Raw genomic sequence first — 23,713 nt, 5'->3', positions numbered from 1 at the left:
ACTATACTATAGTCTGAAAAAGATCAGACTTACTATACTATGCCATAAAAAAGTCAATAAAAATGTCATAATAGAGTATCTTACAAAATTGTCTTTGAAGTGTCACAGTATAGTATGCCTTTAAAAGTCATGAAGAATGTCATACTATACTATATATTTGATATTGTTGTTGTAGTTGTAGTTTTAGTCACATATGTATGTGATTGTGATGCAAATTCTTACCTCGTTCTTCTCTTTCTTTGTCCCCAGGCCAAAAGTGAGGATGACCGGGTTTCTTCACTCATTTCATCCACGTCTTCACCTTCTAGTGTATGAATGTACTCAGAGTGGTCATAAGGGGTCCTTCTGCCATATATCAATAGAAAGTGGTTCTCTGGACACTGGTGTCCTCACAACGGTTAAGGACTGAAACCTGACCTTAGCCACACCGGGAGCGAACTACCCACTCCCTCTTAAAACTATTCTCTTTTTGTATTTGACTCCTTTATTTAGAGTATTACGCCTTAAAAATCACTGCACTACACAAGGACTGAACTCAACCTTCCTACAACTCCATGAGCTACTTGATCATACCACTTGAAATGAAATGCTGAACCAAGGATCAAGCCACATATCATTTAATTAAAACAATCCCTGACAAGCCATTATGATCAAATGAATTAAATAAAAGATGAGAACACAATAACAAATACATAAAAAGTGTAAATAGCAAAGAAAGCACACATCTGTATGTCTATATCCAAACATTATATAACTTGGTTAATGGTTTAAAATTGATCAGTCATGGACAAATAGACAGACTTTGCTCTCTGAATGTCGCTCCCTAACCTTACACACCCAGAGTTCTGCATATGGAAAGACTACTCTGGTGTCCACTTAAGACACCTTATACTTTATTGCATTTTATTATTATTTTCCTGCGTTTTGCCATCTTCAGGCCATATGTCATAAAAAGGTTCATATTTTTCTTCCCTAACATTTCACACGTTTAATTAAAGTATATGTACAGCAACTACATCAGCTCAAAAGTAATGCTATTAATCTGTGAATGTCCATTTTTTTCACAGTGTATGTCTGGAGCTTTTTGATTTAGGAGCACTGTGATATATTCTGAGTGAATCACAACCTTCACTGCATGTTTCACAGTGAGTAAGACAGGGCTTCTGTTGAGTCATCAGAACAAATGACTTCCAGGAGATTACTCCATCAACCCTGTCTTTGCTTGACTCATTAGTAATGTTATCAATGAAGATAATCCAGAGTAGCCAGGATGAATGAGAAACTTTTTTTATAGCTATTTACCAGCACCCCACTCAACAAAGGATCTACTTGACTATATGAAATAAAATGCTGCCCTCTTGTGTCAAAATAAGCTCAGGTCCAGAACACTTTCTGTCCCCGTTTGAAAAGCATACGCAGCATTACTGTGGAGATGTGACTGTGTCTGATGTAGCTGTGCTGCTAATGCTGCCTGTGGGGCTCCTGTTCTTGCTGGAATTGACGTAGTAGATGAACAGGAAAAAACCTGCAAAAACAGAGTAGATGGGTTACAAACATTGGAAATTTGTACTTAATGAAAAGTAAAGTAGACATTTGAGTGTAGTTCAACGTGTCAGTGTCAGTCTGGAGTCTACCTTGAAAGGAGTTGAGGATGGTGAAGAGATAGTAGGAGGCTATGAGCAGAGGGCCGTGGCTGAAGAAAGCAAAAGCCCAGGTGATGCCAAGCAGAACGAACAGGCCGAAAATGGAGAAAGAGTTTGTCTTGGTGGAGCTGTTGTGCTGAGATTTCCCTGCTGTGGGCTTAAGGAGAACAATCTGCCGCACTGTTATGATGAATACGACAAAGGTGAAGATGAACACCACAGCATAGTAACCAACGTTCACCCCCTGGTGGACAACAGCGTCAGAGATCCAGCACCTGAAAATCAGGAACAATGATGCACTTAGAGACATGAATCTCTTTTTGTGTGTAAAAAAATGACACTTGGTAGTCAGTAACAGTTGCTTACATTTTTGCTGAATTCCCATCATCGGTGTAAATGACCAAGTAATCATATTGTCTCGTGGCAAGTAGAGGGATCACCACTACAGCTGGTATGACTAAAGAGAAAGTGTACATATTGTTGTCATGCTTATGCCTTATGAATTAAAGAACACATGATTGTTTTTCTCAACTACGCCGTTCTCTTACCCCATCCTGCGGCGCAAATCTTCGCCATGTAATGTTTGCCATTGGGGGGCTTCCACAGGTTAAAGTACAAGTGTAGAGCCTCTATGAAAAACCAGGTACAAGTGGCCAACATAGTGTAGTGCATGACTGCTGCCATCGCCATGCATGCGCCAAAGTTTCCCAGCTCGGCAATGCTCTCGTTAACCAGGAAGGACAAGTTGAGGGTGAACATGGCAGCAAAGAGGTTCATCAGGATCTTAGTTGCTTGGCTTGCTTTCCCTTTTCTGTGGAGGGAATTCATCTTTTTTGTCAGCAAAAACCTTTTATATAGTAAGTTAGATAAAAAGAAAAATCTGTGGTTCCTTACCTGATAAGAAAATGCATGAACAGAGCCACCATCAAGAAAAACATCGACAAGCCACAGCCGATTGATGTGATATAAGTCAGAGATGTGAAATCTGAAGCGCTTATGTTTACGGGTGGAGGTGACTGATTTAGAGAAAGACGGATTAGATTCTGTGTGAAATGATGGAACTGGAATGACTTGTTATACAATCATCTTACCAAGAGTACTGCAAAGAATGTGAGATGAGAGCACTGGCATGTGATGCTGTTATTGGTCTCCTTTGTCTGACAGCCATCTGTGATCCAGATCATTGATTTCCCTACAAAGGCAGAAGACGCTGCTGTATTCAGTCTTTTTTACATCAATGACTGAGGGAGGTGTGACAGAAACTTGTCATTTGTATTTTCACAGTACCTTTTCCATCCCATGACTGACATGAAGCAATGCTTCCGTTCTGTGTTAAAATAAAAATCAGCATAGTCATTCTGTCCATAACCAGTTATTATGAACATATCAATATATCTTTTTGGGCGTCTCTTTTACCTTGTCCACACTTCTGTAATGAATGTCGATGGTTTGTGAGAGATTAGATATTTCTGTTCCCATTTCAATTCCCAGAAGTTCATTGTTGAGAAAGAAACTGTTGGGGTCATCCTGTTGGAAATATCGTATAAACAGTCATGACAGGCACAGAAAATGATTGTTTGTGTTGTGGATGTAATTATGTAATCATTCTGTTTATATTAACGTTTTTAAGAAAATAAGGCGTAATTAAGTCAACTTTGACAAGCTTTACCTGATGCATCCCTGGAAAAAGTAGAACTCCAGCAAATGAGCTATTTCTTTTTAATGCCATGGCACTGGCCTCAGAAGGGATTTTCACCAATCGAGAGAAGCTCGTCACGGAATCATCAATATTCTCATGAATCTACAAAAAACAAAGAAGAGTATCAGAAAGACTAGGATGATTAACTCTATTAAATATTCTGTTTTATTCTTGTATCATGGCAATCTGCATACAATCACATCGCCACTTGCTGTGAAGCCAATGTTGGTGTCTGATGCTTTGGGGGGGAGTTTAGTGATCCCCCCTTTGATATGGCCTATTGTGACAGTTGCTGTACTGTAATTCCCCATCTCTTCCAGCAGGCAGGAGAGATTTTTCATGATACTTCTGTAATGAAAAACACACAAATAATGTCTTCTTTATGGCAAACTTTGGTCATCAACACAACTCCTAACCATGGCACAGCAAAATGCAGAAGACAAGTTGTCCAATAATTTAGATACTCACGCTGCGTTTTCTGGGCTGATACCGGTGCCATTATTGCCCTCAGGGGGAGTGACAGTAATAGCAACTGGTGTCGTTGTTACCGGTGTCGTTGTTACGGATGTCGTTGGGACTGGTGTCGTTGGGACTGGTGTCATTGTTACGGATGTCGTTGGGACTGGTGTCGTTGGGACTGGTGTCGTTGTTACGGATGTCGTTGGGACTGGTGTCGTTGTTACGGATGTCGTTGGGACTGGTGTCGTTGGGACTGGTGTCGTTGTTACTGATGTCGTTGGGACTGGTGTCGTTGGGACTGGTGTCGTTACGGATGTCGTTGGTACTGGTGTCGTTGGTCCTGGTGCATCACACGACACACAGCTGCTCGTTTTATTACTATATATGAACTTGTAGGAACTTTCTGAAACTGCACATCAAAACACACAGACACATTTGATTCCCACTTCCGTACTCTATTGGTTTAGTAATAAAATGTTTACTTAGATATGTTTTGAATAATATAATCGAACAAACAAATAATATTACCTTTGCAAGCGCCTTGTTCATAGGGTGAATGTGCTCCACAGATGCCGTTTTGGCTCAATCTAATACTACTTTTGTTACCTTAAAAATCAAAACATTACGTTATTAAGCCTTGCCTTGTAACTTGTTAGTGCTAACACTGCTGTTAAATGTGTGCTGATATGAAAGTAAGAGCTGTGGTAGATTTATGATTTTACCCGTTTTCGAGCAGTTGTGAATTTTTAAAAGGAAACCTGCAACAGAGAGAAGGTTGTATCAGATGATTGGTTAAGAGAGAAAACTTTCACTGTGTGATTTGTTTCAGTCAAGAACATTTTGACCAATAGGGGGCAATCTCTCACTGCTTTTGTGTGCAAATATGTCAGCTGTGATGAAGGCACTGTCTGTGAGAGCAGTCTTTACTTCCAATAAATGCAGTTACTTATACATCGGTATCTCTTAGATGTACAATGTATAACAAGAGTAAAGTAAAGAGGTGATGGTTCAAGTCGGTATAGCAGTGCACAAACCTAGTTGTTTGTTTTTATAAGAATTCACATAGCAAGGAGGTTGTCAGCATTACCTGGATCTGTGTTGTTGAGCTCTGACATACAGTCGAAATCAGGTAGTGGCACATTCATGAGAACAATATCCATCTTGGAAAGCATCTCTTCATTTATAGTAAGGGTGTAGTCATTTTCCTGATTCGTCGTTTCAAATCTGCAGATCTCCAGTTTTTCAAGACAGTTACACACTGTTTTCAAGACAGACACACACATTCATCAAATGACCAAGAGAAACAATTGCAACGTTATTTTCAGTTGACTCAATTCAGGCTAATGATTTTGGCAACTGTACCTTTACACAAGTGTTTCTGGACACAGACTTTATTTTCATTGACCTCATAATAGACAGACTCTGAAAAAAGTTGTGAAACCACTGTTTACTCTGAATTTTCTTTTAAACTTCAAGTTTAAGACCTTTATCTTTTGACAGTGTTGTTAAGCTTACTTGATGGGAATGTGTTGACATTGACAATCAGTAAATTTTTTTGTAGTGTGCAGTTATCATCGGCATCTGTAAAAAAAATTACAAAATTACAACTATGATATGCATGTTCATCTGTCCAACAGATGCTAAATTATAGTTCATTTATATATTAGTCTTTTGTTAAATGTACTCACCTGAGCCGTCACATATGCTGTTCTTGACTAATATCCCAAAGAACAGGATTGCTACAAACATCCAGCGATGCTTTACATCCAGGGGTAACATCCTGAGGAGTAAGGAACATGTGAAGTATATCATCAGGGTTTAAGATCTGACCTTCACCTCCAGATTGTTAGGTGCCACCTAACTGACTGAGCGAGTTCTGCGTTGTTCCCTCTCCACAGCGATTTGCATCTGCCTTATTTTCTTTCCATGTTACTGAAAGATATACCACTGATGTTCTTCCTGTCTGATTTACCTTGCAAATGAAGCGTGTCCGCTTCTCACAGCACATATTGTGTCCGATTTCTCAATAAACAGCTGGCAGACAACCAAATTTGTTTATGGACTGGAATGACGTATCCCTGTCCATTTTAGTTTACTTTAATCATACGTTTCCCAAGCATGCGTGTTAAACTAAGAAGGTAACCATGCCACGGTATAAACATTATACCTGCTTGACACCTCAATGTTAGCATGCTGACGTTAGCATTCACTTTAAAGCACAGCCTCACAGTGCCTACAGCATGGCTGGAGACTTCTTTTTATCCTCTTCAGAGTCACAGGACGAGCTGGAAAAAACACTTGAGCTCAGGATTATAGCTCCCAACAAAACTTTAAAGAAATGATAAATATGAGGCTACAGCCAGCAGCCGGTTAACTTAAATGAAGGGAGAATCAGCTAGCCTGGCTCTGTCCAAAAGAGCAGTAATTGAGACAGTATATCCTGTTTGTCCATCGTTTCAAGCCTACACAATTTCACTTTGAATATCTGATGGAAACCAAACCAAGTCTCCCTGATTTACATGCAAATGTTTAGACACCTAGGGTTTAAACTGGCGAAACCAGTAATACAAGATGATTTCTGATTTTGTTTGTTGTTTGAACATCTCAATCAATATTCTGTCCATGAAGTGTGATCTACTGCCACTGAAGTGCTGGAACAAGTTGATATAGCAGTGGAATCTAAGAAAAAGGTTGATGGAAATACTGTCAACTCGATCATATTGTGGAAGGTGCATGTTGTTTCAATTTTTAAACTTGTAGTCACAACACAAGATCACAAATTGTGTTTGATGCTCACCTGAAGCTTAATGGATAACCAAATGATAGTTATTGATACAGTAAAAGGATAAATGCAAATGGAATAAACAAATTACTGTCATATACTGTCATAGACATTGGAAAATATGGTTGTAAAAAACTGTTTGCATTTTTCTGCTGGTATGATTGTCTACAGCAACAGTGCCTTGTTTGTGTTCTTTAATTATCCAGTAAATAACCTCAGAGGACTGGCCGGGGGAGGGATGAATGAGTTGGACTGAATATAATTTGATGTCTAAACATGTGTTGATGCTGCCCCCTGTTGTTGTTACTAATGTTTGATTAGACCAAAGTCACTAGTCCAAACTAATGTTTGGATTAATGGACTAATGTTTAGCTAAGTTATTCATCATAATAATTTTAATGTCAGTTTAATGAATGACGCATTGAAGCTTCGAACTGTTCGGTACAGCCCTAATGGTCAACAAGAGAGAAAGAAAACTCTGACTGCTTACCTTTGAAGTAATAAAGTCTGAATATGTGTCCACTCCTGGATTATTTATATTCCTTTAGTCCTTAGGGTTTACCGATAATATAAATTAAAGTAATTAATTAATATGACGTCCATTTCACACTGTCAGTTAATTTATTTTGTTAAACAAACACCGCACTATAACAGATATGAATTAATATATACATGTACATATATCATATTTTCCCTTCTTCCTGCACATGTTCTTGGTTTATTTTCATTACCTTGCTGGCTAGAAAGTGTCAAAACCTTTCTCTGTTTAGTTTTCACCTCTTTTCCTTTTAGGCATGCCATTGCTGATGGGCTGTCGGCTTGTAAGAGGATAAAGAGAGGTGTTGTGTCGTTATGCGAGGTGCCGTAATCAGGTGTAGTCAACTGTCCCTGAACTAGATGAATGATTCTTAATTGATATGCCGATAGATAACCACATTTTTATACAAGTAATATTCATACTGATTCATGAGTTTTGTGTGAAAGGGATTAAAGGCCTGTCCCATATAGACGCCTGAGCCAAATGTATGCCAGTGAGGCAAATAAAGGCCCCAGCTATTAATAGAAGTCATGTCATGAAAAAAGTCTTAGTATGCCATATTAGAGTAATACAAATATCATAAAATGGTAGGACATAGGAAAGTATATACCATAAAAATATGTAATTACGTCATAAAAAACACACAAAAGCTCTGGAAAATCTAGACATCTGCACAACATTTCAGCATGAAGGGTTCTTCTGCACACAACAGATATAAAGACGCTCTTGTGGAAACAGACTGGACTTTTCTGAAACAGAGCTGGGTTTTCATCCTTTCTCCTCAGGCTGACAAGTAACAATTGTATCAGCACCTTAACTTGGTGAGCTATTTCTGAAGTGTGCAATTTATTTGTTTGTTCTTAGATTTGTTGTCCACACTACTGAGGAAATAACTTGGATTGGTTAGCTAGATAGGGCAGCATGGATTGTATCCTATCTTGCTGTTGATAGAGCCCCCAGACTGTGGAAGGACTCTCGCTATTGAGATCAGACTGTCTATATTGTATTCTATTGTATGTTTATGTTGTTTATTTGTTTTATCTGCTTTTTTTAAATTTCTTATTTGAGAAGCACTTTGTAACCTTATTACAAAAATGATGTATAAAAAAGGTTCATTAATATTATCATGAACACAAACACGCTGCCGCAGACTGAAAATCTGTTCTCATGAAAGAATATAGAATGATACATTTGTTCTCTGTCTCTTGTTGTTGCTCAAAGCCGCACTTGTAGCAGTTCAGTAAATTTGCTTGTTGATGTACTTGCATGATTTTTGGGTTGTATCCACATGGTTGAATTGGAAGTCACTTTGGATGAAAGCGTCAGCTAAATGAATGTAACGTAATGGTACTCAATTTCTACGTACACCCTCAACATTGTGGAATAAGAATCAAGTTTAGAAATCAAGTTTACTTCACCAATGTGCCAAAAGAGTTGCATATTTTAATTGCTGTTTAAGATATTCTATTGTCTGGATTTTCTCTCCATACAAATCATTCAGACAAAGTCCTCCAAAAGAAGCTACAACAATTCATCCAAATGATTTTTACAACTCTTATTAAATAAACATCACAACAGGAATGTTACAGCATGAAAAGAAAGGAACATGTGCACTCAGCAAAGGAGTTTTAGTTTTTACTTTGTCTTGAGTTCAAATGAAAAGGTTTTGTTAATTTACTTTAACATCGGGTGACTTCAGATGAATTTCAACAGTTTGCTGAACAAAGAAACTCCCAGAATTAATTCCGCATTCCAAAAGATCTAAAATGTTTGCTTTAAAAAGTTGAATATATAAATGTAAGTGTCAACTACAAGTCCCAGAGAGCATTGCTGCAAGAAACAACCAATCCAAGGGCTTCAAAGTTGGGCTGTGTAGAGTCTGCCGTAATAATTCACAAGTTTTATTCAGTTGACTTTTGTTGGGCCAATCAAGCAGCTGAATAATCTGAGGGACAACACGGCACAGGGTTGTTAAGACCTCTGACTTCATCAAAATAAAGACGTTGGATGACGTGGACAAACTGCGGAAACTCTGTCATCCTCAGTTTTGGTCCAGAAATCTGCACCTGGAGAGAAGAAGAGGACAACATGAGAATGTACATCGTATTCACATACCTGTGTGCCTGCTACTTCTACTACAACAACTAGCTCAAAAACAACTTTTATAACAACTACTGCAACAGCGGAACTCAAAGTTCTGATGACTGAGTGCAAATTAATGGCACCATCATGTGTTAGGCCGCGCAAATTGTTGTTTGTATGACTTTAAAAAAAACACTTTCTACATCCTATATGATAACTTCTTTTCAACATAATAATATATGACTTTTCATGACTATGACTTTTGTATAACTATTTTCAACATACTATACTGTTGCTATATTTAACATACTATACTATGACTTTTGATGACTGTTTTTGGCATACTATACTATATGTCAACTTTCACTTTTTTATCACTTTTTTGGCATGCTATTTTTCATCAACTATAACATTTTATTGACCTTTTTCGACATAGTATAATATTACTTTTTTATGACTATTTTCAACATACTATACTATGATTCTTTCATGACTTTCTTCAACATACTATACTATGACTTTTTGATTATTATTTTTTCACACACTATACTATGACTTTTTTATGACTTTTTTCAACATACTGTGCATATTTTAGTATGACTTTTTATGTATTTTTTCGACATACTGTACTATAACCTTTTCCAGACCTTTTCCTCGTACAATTATTTTTTATGACTTTTTTCAACAAACTATACTATGACATTTTATGATTTACTTTTTATGTATTTGTTCGACATACTATACTATGATTATTAATGATTTTTTGACATTCTGTACTATGACTATTTTTGACATACTAATCTATGATTTTGTATGACTTTAACGACATACGATACTATGATATTTTTCAAAATACTATACTATGACTTTTTTGTGATTTTGTTTGGTGTATTATACAATGGCTTTTTTCCCTTTTTTCAACATACTATACTATGACTTTTTTAAATCGCTTTCTTTGACATACTATACGATAACGATACGATTTCTTTGACATACTTTAATTTCCCTTTTTTGACATAATACACTTTGGCTAGTTTTGACATAGTATGCCAATACCTTTTCCAACATTCTATGCTCTAACTCTTTAATTGCTTTTTTCAACATACAATACGAAGACTTTTTTATGACAGTTTTCCACATACTATATGGCTTTGTTATCACTTTTTTTCTCAAACTCTACTGTGACTTTTTCTAACATACTATACTTTTGAAGTTTTTATTCAATATATGACTTTTACGACATACTTTCTTCAAAACACTATCAACTTACGTTTTACGACATACAAGACTTTTTCTGACTTTTTTGACATACTGTACAACAATCTTTTTGAACATACAATTCTATGACTTTTTGCGATATTCCCTACTTTGAATTTTGTGACTTTTTTCAACATACTATAGTTTGACATTTTGTGACTGTTATCAATATACTATACTGGGTCCTTTTCCTGACTTTTTGATGAATTTATTGACATATTTTCGACATATTATACTCTAGCTTTTATCGAAATACTATTCTATGATATTGTATGACTTTTTCGACATACAATACCCTTTCTTCATCCCACGACCCCCATCCCCTCTTCCCGCAACCACCTTTTCACTCCCGAAGTCTTTCCCTCTCACTTCAACATGCAATAAACCATTTGAAAGCCTTATTGTTTTGTTTTTAGCGGGGTCTTAGTTAGTGAACTTTATTTTGACCTCTAGTCACCTTGATCTCCTTGCCTTCATCAGGTCTGCTGCTCCTCCCCCAATATGTATTTTCTCTGAAAACCAACAAAGAAGACAAATGAGCTCCTTAAATGAACTGGAATTTCAGTGTCAAAAATTTGGAAGTTCTGAATATCAGAGACGATCATAATCTCGGGAAGTGTAAGTCACACTGAATGAGGACTGATTGTCTAGTACAGACCATAGCCAATCATTTCATGAACTTTCATTTTAATTTAGGACAAATTGATTTTCACATTATTTCACATGGAAACATCAAACATTCTAACGCCCATTTGCTGGCCAAGAAATACCTATCAATGCTACAAGTGCTCCATCAGAGAGGGGCAAAAAATGATTACAGTTCAGAAATCTCGTGGCAGACAAATGATGCCCTTCACTCCAGATATGTTTCTTGACACCATTTAACACGATATTAAACATTACAAGCCTTTTTGTTTTTGTCGCTGGCTCAAAACATGAGAGACCAGAACAAACAGCACTGAAGACAAACAACACTGCAGCTGACCATAAATTGACAGATGACAGAGCCTTTAGAGGAACAACTCGAGCTCCTCTGTGGTTGTTAACAGGTTGATAATGTCATTACAGCCAGCCTGCTAGCCTGCTAAGGCAATTACCGCCCCACCAGCAGCACTAAACACATTTAAGACCCGATCGCAGTCTGGATGAGCCTGCTTGGATTTATTGATGGAGTTTTTATTGACAGTTTGGACTTAATTCGTCGTATTGAACCATGTGGTCAGTCTGGTGATGTCATTGTTACCTTCAACAATGTTTGTGCATTGCAGTGTTAACGCTGCATAATGTCTGCAGGTGAGAAGCAAACTTCTCCTTCATTTAACAGTCATGTGAAAGTACTGTGCAAATTAAAGAGCCATTAAGTTAGCGATGCTTGGTGTACTAAGGGATCTGTGTATTGCTCTTAGCTCTGCTAGTACTCATTAATAAATAAATTAGTGCTTCCTTGTGTGTGGTCAAAGATAATTAAAACTGTTTCTTAGCTCTAAACTGCAGGCTCTTCACTGTGTTGATGTTGTTTTCTTGGTGGTTAGTTGCACAATGCTGTGAGGCTGGAGCCAAGGGCTCGGTGCCGTATGGCAGATAAATATTTGATGGCCCCTAATGGAGCCTTCGCCCTCATGCCTTAGCTCTGTTTTTCCCACCACGCGCTGCAGAGGACTGTGGAGGAGCTATGTGGTCGGCATCCATTTTGGCACTTCCCTGGTGAATTTGGCTGCCTGTCTGGCCATGCCACACGACAGCTGCCTGTGATTTCATCATACCGGTTGGGGGAATAGCTGTAAAGCTTACCAGGCAGACAACTGGTAATGATGCTGGAGCTCCAATGCTCCAACACAATGTACCAAATCCACACCCCCGAGCACCCAACCCTCACATGCAGCTGTATCCCTTGACCTGTGAGTGAACTTGTCATCACAAGGTATAGCAGATCACCTGACATCTACGAAAGACGGACAAGCCTCTTGTTACACATTCTCCCATATACATCTGGATACGTGTGTCAATATTTATGTCCGCTGGGTATAAAACATTGTCGGCAACAGTCCTGTTGAGGAGATTAAGATCTCTATTTCGGAGAGATATGACCCCGCCTGCCGTTCCAATCAGAGAAGTGACAGTGAGGCAGAGCAGCGATGTATTTGCTTGGTGACCTCATCCTCTATACAGCACAATCCATAACTGCCTGACAGAGAGTTACCTCCCGCTAATGTTTCACTATCGGCCCGTTAGTGTAAATGGATATCGCAATCAAAGTGTTTGGAGGTCTTAAGAGTTTCAGATGAAGGGTGTGAGGAAAAGGAGGAGCGGGCTCAACCTTGTGCTGGAATGTGGGATATCAGAGGTTGTGTGTGTGTTCAAGGCACCTGTTTTTGCTGTCTTTGCATGTTTGAGCCTGTATATACACACACACACACACACAAAATCACAGCTGCCCCTCACATTATACAGCTATTTCTAAACTACCCAGTCAGCCAGAGACATGGGGGGACAGAGGGGTCAACACTTTCTCCTTTGGTAGAAAACACACACTCACAGGCGTTTACATTAACCACACATCAAAGCTTTTCATTTATGTGGTATCCTTTAAGTTACTGTGAGGAACTTTTAACTGGTTATGAAACTGTCTCAGTTTATTACTAATAAATCTTGATGACATGCATAAGTAAACCAGACCATCGGCGAGAATATTGGATATTTATTCTTAATGCTTATTGATGCCACTACGTTGGATTCAGCACGTAAAAACAGAGGAAATCATGCAGGTTTACCAGACATTCCTTCAGCTGGGACGCCAAGGGCACTCCGACCAGCCCGCAGGCGTTGCTGCCTCCTTGGACCTGGCCCAGGCCATATTTCTGGACCCGCTGGAGAAAAGGGAGGTACGGGAGAACCAGAACCAGGACTGCGCCGAGCACATTGTCAGACACTGTTGCAGTAAAATATGAGGTTTTATATAGTGTCTCGGGTGCTTCCGAAACACTTTTGTCCACAGGGACCACTAACATCAATACTAAATGGACGTTCCTTTTATTAGTCAAATGTACAGTAGAGTGCCAGTGTGTGTGACTCTTTGTTCACCTCATAGACTCCGTGTCACCCTGCTCAACCTTGACTGATGTGGTGGCGTGTTGAGCTCACTGATTGCTTTACAGCCTCAATGTAAAACCTGATTGGCATGCGGCTAAAATATTTCACATACAAAGATAGAAATCCGTGTAATGCAGCTTGGCTCGCCCTTTGGTTACCTAACTATAACCACAGCACCCTGCCTTGGGTGTCCATCAAATTGTGTCATGTCGAAAAATTTGGAGTAAACATAATTTATGAACTGTGGGGATTCTGAATAGCAAAAGAAAAAAAACAAGCGGTCGAATTTCTCACATGAATTTTTCATCACTTCTCTTTTACAAGGTCACAGGCGGCACCCTATACTAGCCGGTGATGTGCCTCCCCAACCCTCCACTAGGCAAACAAACAAAAACATGGACAGACGAACACTGTAACTGTCTGAAGCGGAACGTCTTTGTGGTTGACTGAAAGGCATGCGTCACCGTCCTTGAATTACATTAGGCTCGCTCACGGTCACCTTGGCCAGGGGTAGGGAGGGACTTTTGTGATTTAAGATCTTTACTGCTTTTGGCTTCAGCACCGGTTATGACACTAAGGCGGAAAAAAATAGAAAAGATTCACAATCGCTGGTCAGTGTCATTTTTCACTAATTCCATCCTGTTCTCATAAATTGCACCAGATTCCGCCCCATTGCATCAACAAGAATAAAACACAGTATGGTGACACGATCTTGCCACACTGAGCCTGCCATGATCTGTTTAATTTTGAACACATTCATCCACCCATCTCGTCCATCAACCACCCGCCAGATTTTCAGGAATACTATGACATCACCAGTCTGCAGCTCGTCCCTGAGGCACCACGCCATGATGACATCAGCGTCTGCACCCAGACAAGGGGGTGTCTCGCTACGTCCCATGACCCAACTTACTTCTTTTTGCCGGTCAGCGACCCCAAGTACAGGAACCTTATCCTGGACCTCAACCTGTGCACAGAGGGGGGGTAAGGCTGGCCACACTGGAGCAAGGTGAAGAGTGAGAAGAAGTGAGGGCTGAAGTGGAGGCGATGGTCAGCTAATCTTATTTCAGTTGTGGAGGCAACACTGAGGTGTGAAGGGCCTGGTAGGGAGCCAGGGGGATCAGGATTGTAAACCTTGGAACCACGTAACAATAGAGGTGTGAACTAGGAGATGAGTCTCAGAGGAGTGTGAAAAAGCGGGGAATAAAAGGAAAGCAATGTGGAAGCGCAGATGATGATGGTTCATTGGGAGGTCTGCTGAGATTACTGGGGGGATGAGAAAGACTAACATCGGAGGACAGTTTGTTTTGATATTAAGAAGGGCCATAGAAGGTTACGTTTTTGTTTCCTGAGGATTCAGCTTTTTGTGAAAATGTCCTCTTGAGTGCAAACACTAACACATTCTGTTCTCCACATTTTCACCCTGGTTATCAATTTCTTTGAGAACATTTGACCGCATTCCGTCATTCCGTCTCTAAAATATCATCTTTAGGTTGTCAGAGGGGCAAATAAATAAAGGATTGATCTCACTGTGGAAAAACGCCTACAGATCCACTTTCATTAAGCTGCGATTTCATCAAACAGTGGTAGAGTCACATACTGTAGGTGTGGCAGATGGGATACATTAAGGCAATTTGAAATTTGTGGTGCGGTGCTTCCCTACAAAACGTATAAATTAAAGGTGCTTTGTGGTTTTTCACGTGGGCCGTTTCTTCCAGACTGTTCTGATGATAGCAACAATATTGAATCACTTCAACATCATATCTTGAGCTTACAGTATTGAAACTTGCAATGTGAAATGAAAGAGGCAGCTATAAATGATGGAATCTGCAAATAGTGATGGCTTAGTAGGTGAGTGAATGGGTCAGTCGGGTGGTTAGACACAAGCCTCTATAACATAATTATGAAGAGTTGAATGGAAGCAGAGAGAAATGAATGATACATTTCCAAAGGACAAGAAATATAACAATGAGAATAATATTTAGGACTAATTACAGTTGGTCTGTGCATTTACGTAGTCTAGAACTGATGTTGCACTTTTCTCTTTCTCTTTTGTCCATACACACTGGCAAAATGATTGTCTTAAACGTCCAATGCTAACGCTAGATATAAAAAATATGACTTTCCTACCAAGAGTTTTCCTGTTAAATGCAGGTAAACATTGCTTTTATAAGCCTCAACATTGGTAAACACCACTTTTCTTTGTAAACAGCTTCTACGTTGAGTTGCTGCTGTACAAATTTAATCTTGTCAAAATGTCCTAGTGTTTCCAGTATTTGAATTTAATGGAGGCGATGATGGGAAGGAATCCTTTACCCCCCTGGGATCACTGTAAAGGGGCTTGTCCTGGTCACTGGCCTGGTGTGTGTGTTGCGTGTGTGTGGGGGGGGAGCTCAACCTTTGAGAGATCCTTTTGTTAAAGGCGATGGGATCATTCCTGGGCTGTCCTCAGTTGCAGGTGGCCAGGAGCTCCCTGCTGAGTGCTGGAGAATCCCAGAGTCAGCATATTAGCATGTCAAAGTGAGCAGATTAGGCACCCAGGGAGGGCTGCAGGGAGAAACGCCCGCACCCCTACTCACCCCCAACCGCCATTGCTTTACAGTTGTAAACAGTTACGATTGTTTGACAAATGAATATGAACTTAAATGTATTGTGCTGCTCCTTTAGGCCTCTGAGACTTACTTTGCTTTTCATATAATAATAATAATAACTTTATTTAAATAGCACCTTTAAAAACAGAGTTTACAAAGCGCTTTGACAGACAATGGAGCAGAAGCAAGGCAATAATAACAACAACCGAAAGCTCAACATTGAGGCCCAACAAAACAAGACAAACTAAGGTAGGAGTTAAACCTTGATAAAACAATATAATAGATGAAACAATAAAACCTCAAAATAAACTAAGCATATATGCTCTGGCACTCAACGATTGTTTGCTTTATGAATAATAATGTATTCACAGATCTATATTTACTGTAGCTCGGCATTATGTTGATCGTAGAGTTAATCTCTTGAGGAAACTAAAAATTAATATTCAAAATGTCGAGGTGTTCGGTGAGCAATCTTCAGCGAATAAACAAAGCGAATAAAACAGCAGTGCATTTACAGACTAATTTCCCTGACCAGTTGGATGGAAACAAACAAACATGACCCCACCATCCAGCGCGCTCTCGACTCCCACCTCAATCCTCGTACCCCCTACCGACTGCGCCAGTCGAGAGAACACTTCACAGCACATTTGTCTGGTCTGAGCAATCAATAAAACTGCTTTCCTGTGAACTTCACTGGAAAGAACGACCCTGAAACACTCACACAGAGGTTCATTAGTGATTGTGCCTCTTTTTCTTTTTTTTTTCTTCAGCAGAGAGGAGCTGCCTATAGGCAAAGTGAAAAGGGCAAAAAGAAAGAGAGGGAAGATGTTTTTATTGCGAAGCCTATCGGCGCTATACAGTACATCTCTTTGCCATATGGGGCTGGCAACATAAAATATGTATGTTAATCCATATGTTGGAGTCTTCTGCCATGAATATTTAACATTCCAGCCACATTGAGGGTTATAACACAAGGCTTTACATTGTCGAATAACAGTGGAGAGGTCCTCAGTGTAGCGCCAATCTATCTTTTTCCCTGATTATCAAGAGCCTTCTGATCAATAAATCATAGCCGCTGACAAGCTGAATCAAAAGACATGAGTTTCAAACCGATCCCAAAAAAAACAAAAAAAACTTTTTTTTTGGCCACCTGAATCAAAACAATAAAGAACAAAGCCGCTCTAGGAGGACAACATTGATCAAGAGCCACAGAGAGGTGTGGAGAGTTCAGGTGCATGGGAATATGGATCTGTGCATCCATAGTTTGCGGGGACATATGCGGGGTTATGTGGAGGTGAAGGGTACAGGTCTAAACTCACATCTGTGGAACGGTGTTGTCTGAAGGTTGCAGGAATGTTACATCTTTTGTTGATGCAACAATGCATCTTTTCAAAACAATCTGGATTTCAGCATCCACTGCACGCAACAAAAGCTTCAGTTATACATGGATAAGGTAAGAATTTTAAAGCATTTAAATACCTTGAGGATGTTATTTATAAAAAATGGATTTTGTTTGATTTTCATTATCTAAATTCTCTCCCACTTGAAAGGGGACCCTTCCCCTCCATTAATAATTGACATCTTATTACTTATCCCCCTCATGGTGGCCGACGCACGCTTTGATGTGTGCCGTGTTCTTTTATCAGCACGCTACTACGTATTGATCGCTGGGCAGATAGGAGCGCCATCAAAGGGATTCCTCGTGGGGCAGTCAACACCCGGTCACCTCATACTCCTGGCATGTGGTCAAGCGCCGGTCCAGCTCACTCTCGCTATCACATCTCTTTGCATCCCTCCACTTCTTCGATGGCTCATCCTGCCTGAGCGCCCGCTTATCTGGGTTAAATATTCACAGAGAATAACAAAGCTGTTGGAATGACATCATCTGAAGTGGAAGAAGAGCCTGTGCTCAGTAGAAAAAGGGTTGTTCCACCAAAAGAAATTGTTTGCTCTCCTTGTTCTGGCTGAACATTACAGCGGATGATGATCTCATTCATAATGCGCATTATGGCTCACTGGAGATGCTTATCGCCAGAGTAACAAACAACTGTAGACCAGATAAGATAAGATAAGATAAGATAATCCTTTATTAGTCCCGCAGTGGGGACATTTACAGGACCACAGCAGCACACAAGATACATGGTAAAAAACAAGAGCGACAAGTAATATAAATATTAAACAGTAAAGAATATCAACTAAGTACAATCAAATCCACAATAAACTCAAAAAATAAAAAAGAATGAATCAAATATGATATTTCTCTTGTTAACAGAAAAGAATGAGACTATTCATATTTTGTATTTGATGCACTGGGATTGTCTTGTTATCAGACCAACAACAACCTACCCACACAATAAGCACAAAACAAAAGGCGCATTAGTCCCACGTGCGCAATGGGGAAAAGTGTTCAAGGGTATTGAGAGAATGACAGGCACCGCCCTACACGTGAGTTGGATTATAATTTCAGGAGATTTCTATAATCCGTCCATATTGGCAAACACGGGACTTCTTTGTTTATTCTACCAGACACTCCCCCACCTAAATACATTTCATACATGTAAGTCCCATACGCAGCTTTGAAGGCCAGGCATCGATTGTTATTCGACACTCGGAGACCAATTGTCAAAAGCACTCACAATAAAACACGGAGAGTAGTCATAATGAGCATATCCTATTTAACCGAGCAGAAAATACATTTTCACTAGTGAACACTTAGAGACCATTAGCAGTAGTAGTGTAAAAGCCAGGGGTCTTTCCATCATCAATATCCCATAAGTGGGCGACTGCTTGCACGCCGAGGGCCCCGGCTCGCATGGTGAAATTATCCCAGGCTGGTGCTGCTGTTGTTGACGACTTGTCCAGCCTGACTGACAGCACTTTTGTTTTCCGAGGATTAGGCAATCTGACTTCATCGCGGTCCATGAGGGGGTTCGCGTAACGCTGCCTGGAGGTCACCAGACCCATGTGACCCCCTCCCGTCTACTGGCTGCCCCGATGACTAGCCGTCACTCCTCCAGACCGAAACGAGACGGTGGACGGAGTGACCCCACCCTACTCGAACACACACCGTCTTCTCCGCACCCACACACACACACATACATACATGCGCATTCTTGACACACACTCCGACCAGAGTGTACATTTTTAATGGAATATACATTAAGGAGCATTCATAGGCTGATATACGATGTTTGCCCACAGCTAATATTTCAGCAGACTGTGTATCAGATCGGGATCGAATGATTGATTTTCTATCAGGCTGCTTTACTTGAATAAATAATTCAGGGCTATAGCTTGTGACACCTTCCCCATATTCCGTTACATGCTTTTCAACGAGAAGTTCAGTTTGATTTAAAAAAAATATTATTAGAAAATGGTAGAAATGGATAAAAACAAAACCTGGATCAGATGAAAGAGGACTCTATCTCGATGAGTGCCTAATGTCTGTTTTTGTGATAGTTCTGTACTTGTGGTTTTGCGCTTCAATGTATTCATACGTTCCTTTGAGCATCCTTTAGGGAGTTTGAGGGGGGGTAAGTGTACGTGCCTGTTGATGACTTTCTCTCTTGGCCTCCTGTCTGTGATGAGAAATGAGAGACGGCAGTGTCTGAGGTCACACAATGATTACTTGTCATCACATGGGGTCAAATGACTCTTAAATGTTTTGTTTACTCTTCTACAACCTCGAGTAGGCTCTGAACCAAGAATAGTGAGGCCTCAGGATTGCATGAAACTGTGGAGTGTCCATGTGATACAATGTGAGGAGGAGGGGAAACATGACATGTCTCCGGGGACATGTAACTGACATACAAAAGCCACAGATGTTAGTGAAAAACATGACGTCTGTTTTTCCAAAATATTCACAAAAGACATGTCATTAAATACCTAAAATAAAACCAAGTACTAATGTAGGAATCTGTGAATTGCAGTTGTCACTTTATAGTTTCAGTCTATTGTTTCAATGCTGAGTCCATATTGGCCCATTCTTTGTATGGGTTTAGGATAATCAGTGCTTAATTTTCACTCCCGGAATTATAAAATCATACAGGGAGAAATCAGTCACAGGGTATTAGATCCATGTGTTGATTCACAGCTCACAGAAACAAGATATTGCAGTGTTTTTTGTTTAATAGCTCCTGCATCTTTCAGGAGCATCTCCGGTTTCAGCTGGCTAGAGTCCTAGAACTGGACGAACAAGGGCTGGATAATTATCCACCCCAGTGTTAAGTACAAATTGCACAGACCGGCTCCTGAAAGGACTTGCCGAAGCACATCAAGTCTTGGCTGCTAACTCACACTGATGGCTATTTTACTTGTGCAAATACAATCACATAAAGAACACTTGATAGACAAGTGAAAACACACACACACACACAGACAGCCAAATCACAAGAAAAACATGACACTGATTGCTTATCGTGAAACTGTCTACGTTGCATGATAAGTGAAGAGCATGACTCGGTGTATACCGTTTCACCTGCATGACAATAACAAGGGCAGGTGTCCTGGGCAGACCAAAGTCATATTTGATGTCCAACATCAGACTACTTACACCTGAAGAGTGTGACATCATGATGACTCTAAGCTGATAACCCAGCAACACGCCAGCAGTTGTTGTGAGGATAAAGGATTAGCCTCTGTTTGCTTTAGCTCCTCTTTGAACCAGAAAACGCTGAAAAGAAAAGGATCTCACATGAAAGGACCAACTTGCTGAGAAAGCACAGAATCGGGGTGCTACCTCTCATCAAAGAGGTTGAGTCACTTCAAGAGCGGAGACCTATTTCCAAACGCCCATTGAAGAGGTGCGGGGGGGGGGGGGGGGGGGGGGGCTTATGCATCGCCGCTATTTGTATTTGCAGGTGGCCGCTTGTGTACGTGTGACATTTTCTATTCTGTCTGTATGTTGACCATGTCTGTCTGGCATAGGTAAGGTAAGGTCTATGTCTCCTTCCTACATTGTCGGTGGATAATGAGGTGTGATTAAATATGAATGCTAAGTGTTTGGTGGCTGGAGCCCAAAGCTGAAACCGGATCCAGTCGGGGCCCACAGGCAGCATAATTAGTAGCTGATGATAGATGCCATTAATGTTGTTTTTTCCACACACTGCTTGCAGGCCTCTAAGCTGGACCTCCACGCAGCAGCAGGCCAGCCTTTGAGCCATCCACAGTTAATTAACTTGCAAATAAATAAATCCTGATACAGCTGTGGTGGTTCTGTTCTGTTCTAAAAAGCCAGGACACCGATGGTAATCGGCTTTATTTAAATTGTTTAATGATAAACAATGATTAAATATTAAGCCTTTTGTGACATTTATTTGATGTCTTTTTATTATCACCTCTGGGGATTTCATGTTGAAAGCATGACGAAACTCCTGTCGAAAACAATATCAGCATTTCAAAGCGTTGAAGGACCAGTGTGACGCCTTTAATGCTGGAGAAAAGCCCTTTGTGCGCGCTTGAAGGGCTGTGTTGGGTTTTGAGGGCTCTTTGGATTGTCATAACCCTGGTGTGAGATTGACTCATTCATGGTGAGCAGTCTCCAACTCTCCATCCTATGCGTCTCTGCAGCACGGCTGTGGACGCCACTGTGCTGCCTCACTTCAGAGAGAGAGACGGAGTCATGTCCACAGCTGGTAGGACATGCCTGCTTTGAGGTGCCGTGGCTTTAATGTGTGGAGCAGATTAAACAGGGTGCCTCTGTGGAGGCTGGATAACTGGTCAGCTCTCCCACACAGTTATCCAATCTTATCCACTGTGTGCATGTTCGTGTGCGAGTGTTGCTGCTGCTGCTGCTGCCACACATACACCCTCGTATTCTCCAAAGAGTGAGCAGAACAGCTTGACACAGCAGTCAGTCTCATTAAGTGAAGCCCAGAGTTTTCGAGAACACTGCTGCCTACGAGTAGCCGGCGGGCAAAATATTGGAGAAACTTGAAGACAGGCCTTTCAATTGATTCTTCTCGCTTGACATGAAAGTATAACCTGCAGTCTGCGGATTGCTGGACTTCAATGTGTCTCCACAAACTACAACGTACCATGCAGGGCTATGCTACAATGCCTGCAGTGGAGATCAAATGGTGGTTGGTTCAGCGAAGGGTCAGCGTATGTAGAGCAGTTACACGTACCACACTAGTTCAGTTTTCTTCTTTTCCCACACAGGAGAGCCTCAGTGCGCTGAGATTAATGGAGGAAATGACATAAACATGTCTGAGATACAGACAGCGGTGCACTGACATGGTGACTGGGGTTAGCATCATCACAGGGGTCAGCCGACACGCCTTCAAAGGTTAAACAGTCAACCAACCTACAACAAATAATTCTCTGTTATTTCAGTCATGCCCACATTTAATGCCAATAAATAATTTGTCGGATTAAGTTAAAACAAACTATGTTACACAATTAATTTTAAACCAAACGGCTGCATTAAAGGATAAGGATGGCAAAATTCTATATATTCTATATATTCTCTGTTAAGAAGATTCAAGACTTTCCAGCCTTGACCGTGGCACTCAACCCCAAGCCCATTTACTGAAGACATAAATCTTTAAAAATGCACTTTGTATATTAAATATAAGGCGAGATATTTCCATAAACAGCTGGGCACTGTAGACTTCAGCAAACATTACTAAAACAGGAGTAAACAGCACATTTGTTGGGGACTATCTTCAGGCGTGTATTTGTTGTACGTATGTGGTATTTACTCAAAATAAACTACAGTACATGTCACTCAGTGCAGAGACACTTCATCGTTGGTTTTGGTCTTATCATGGGATTTGTAGACAAAAAGAAAAACACAGAATATTGCCAACTCTATGTTTTACGGGAAATGTCGGAGTGACGGTGTCTTCATCATCTAGACTACTGGAAACACAAAGGAGCAGGATGTTCCTCACAGTAAGTAACTGATGTGATGACCTCATTCACTGAGGGATCCTAAACGCACAGCATTTGGATACCTTTGCACCAAACACATTTGGCTTCATCAGTCTATATTTCTCTCGCGAATGAGTTATGTTAAGTGTGTGAGATGTTCCCCACAACAACAAAGATCTTTGTATGTGAGTCACTTTGAGAGCGGGAGGTTTAGCCAGTAGTCTACAGCCAGACGGGGATGTATGAATCCCAGACAGCCCTTTCAAAGGTGGCCGTTTGTGTCAGCGCTCTCAGTTACGGCGGTCAGATCAGGTGTCATTGCTCTCATAACTAGCCTCACCTTCGCAATTTCTCAAAGAGGTTGGGTTCAAGCACAAAATTACCCCACTCCACCTCTCCACGCCTACTGCATTATTCAATCAGCCTTCACCCGAGAGGACTTTTAGGGGTTTGTAGGCTGACAGAAAATAAACACACTTTCACCATTTGTCTTCCCTTTATTTAGCTGTCACATGTGACTGTTGTGTTATCTACTGTAACAGATACAAATCAGTTATAATAAAACGTATAAAGCAACTGGTAGAGTAAAAGCACATTTTTGTAAAGGGACTATTTCTCCTCATCTGGGTTGTACTAGTATTTACAATACACATTGTTAGAAAAAGAGAAAGGAAATTGCATTCTTAACCTCACAGTTTG

The 23,713-nt window shown here is 40.4% G+C and overlaps 1 protein-coding gene and 1 long non-coding RNA gene across 2 annotated transcripts; both read right to left on the bottom strand.

Annotated features, from left to right (window-relative positions):
- LOC306707089 (adhesion G-protein coupled receptor G5-like) lies at window positions 1-5,003 on the bottom strand. Its single transcript, XM_079174396.1, has 14 exons — window positions 4,889-5,003; window positions 4,524-4,559; window positions 4,330-4,407; window positions 3,811-4,210; window positions 3,537-3,690; window positions 3,313-3,444; window positions 3,060-3,170; window positions 2,931-2,970; window positions 2,735-2,835; window positions 2,538-2,659; window positions 2,192-2,454; window positions 2,010-2,100; window positions 1,635-1,918; window positions 1-1,525 (listed from the first exon to the last, which is right to left on the bottom strand). Exons 1-14 carry the CDS (start codon window positions 4,971-4,973, stop codon window positions 1,422-1,424), a joined length of 2,001 nt encoding a protein of 666 aa, XP_079030522.1. The 5' UTR covers window positions 4,974-5,003; the 3' UTR covers window positions 1-1,421.
- A 176-nt stretch (window positions 5,004-5,179) lies between these two features.
- LOC306707100 lies at window positions 5,180-5,689 on the bottom strand. The gene is made up of 3 exons (XR_013767414.1): window positions 5,490-5,689; window positions 5,317-5,382; window positions 5,180-5,223 (listed from the first exon to the last, which is right to left on the bottom strand). It is a non-coding gene; the product is annotated as an uncharacterized lncRNA (long non-coding RNA).
- Window positions 5,690-23,713: the final 18,024 nt, after the last annotated feature.

The sequence above is a fragment of the Pholis gunnellus genome (genome assembly GCF_910591455.1).
Source record: "Pholis gunnellus genome assembly, chromosome: 15".
Taxonomy (NCBI): domain Eukaryota; kingdom Metazoa; phylum Chordata; class Actinopteri; order Perciformes; family Pholidae; genus Pholis; species Pholis gunnellus.
This window is presented reverse-complemented; position numbering and strand designations above follow the sequence as displayed.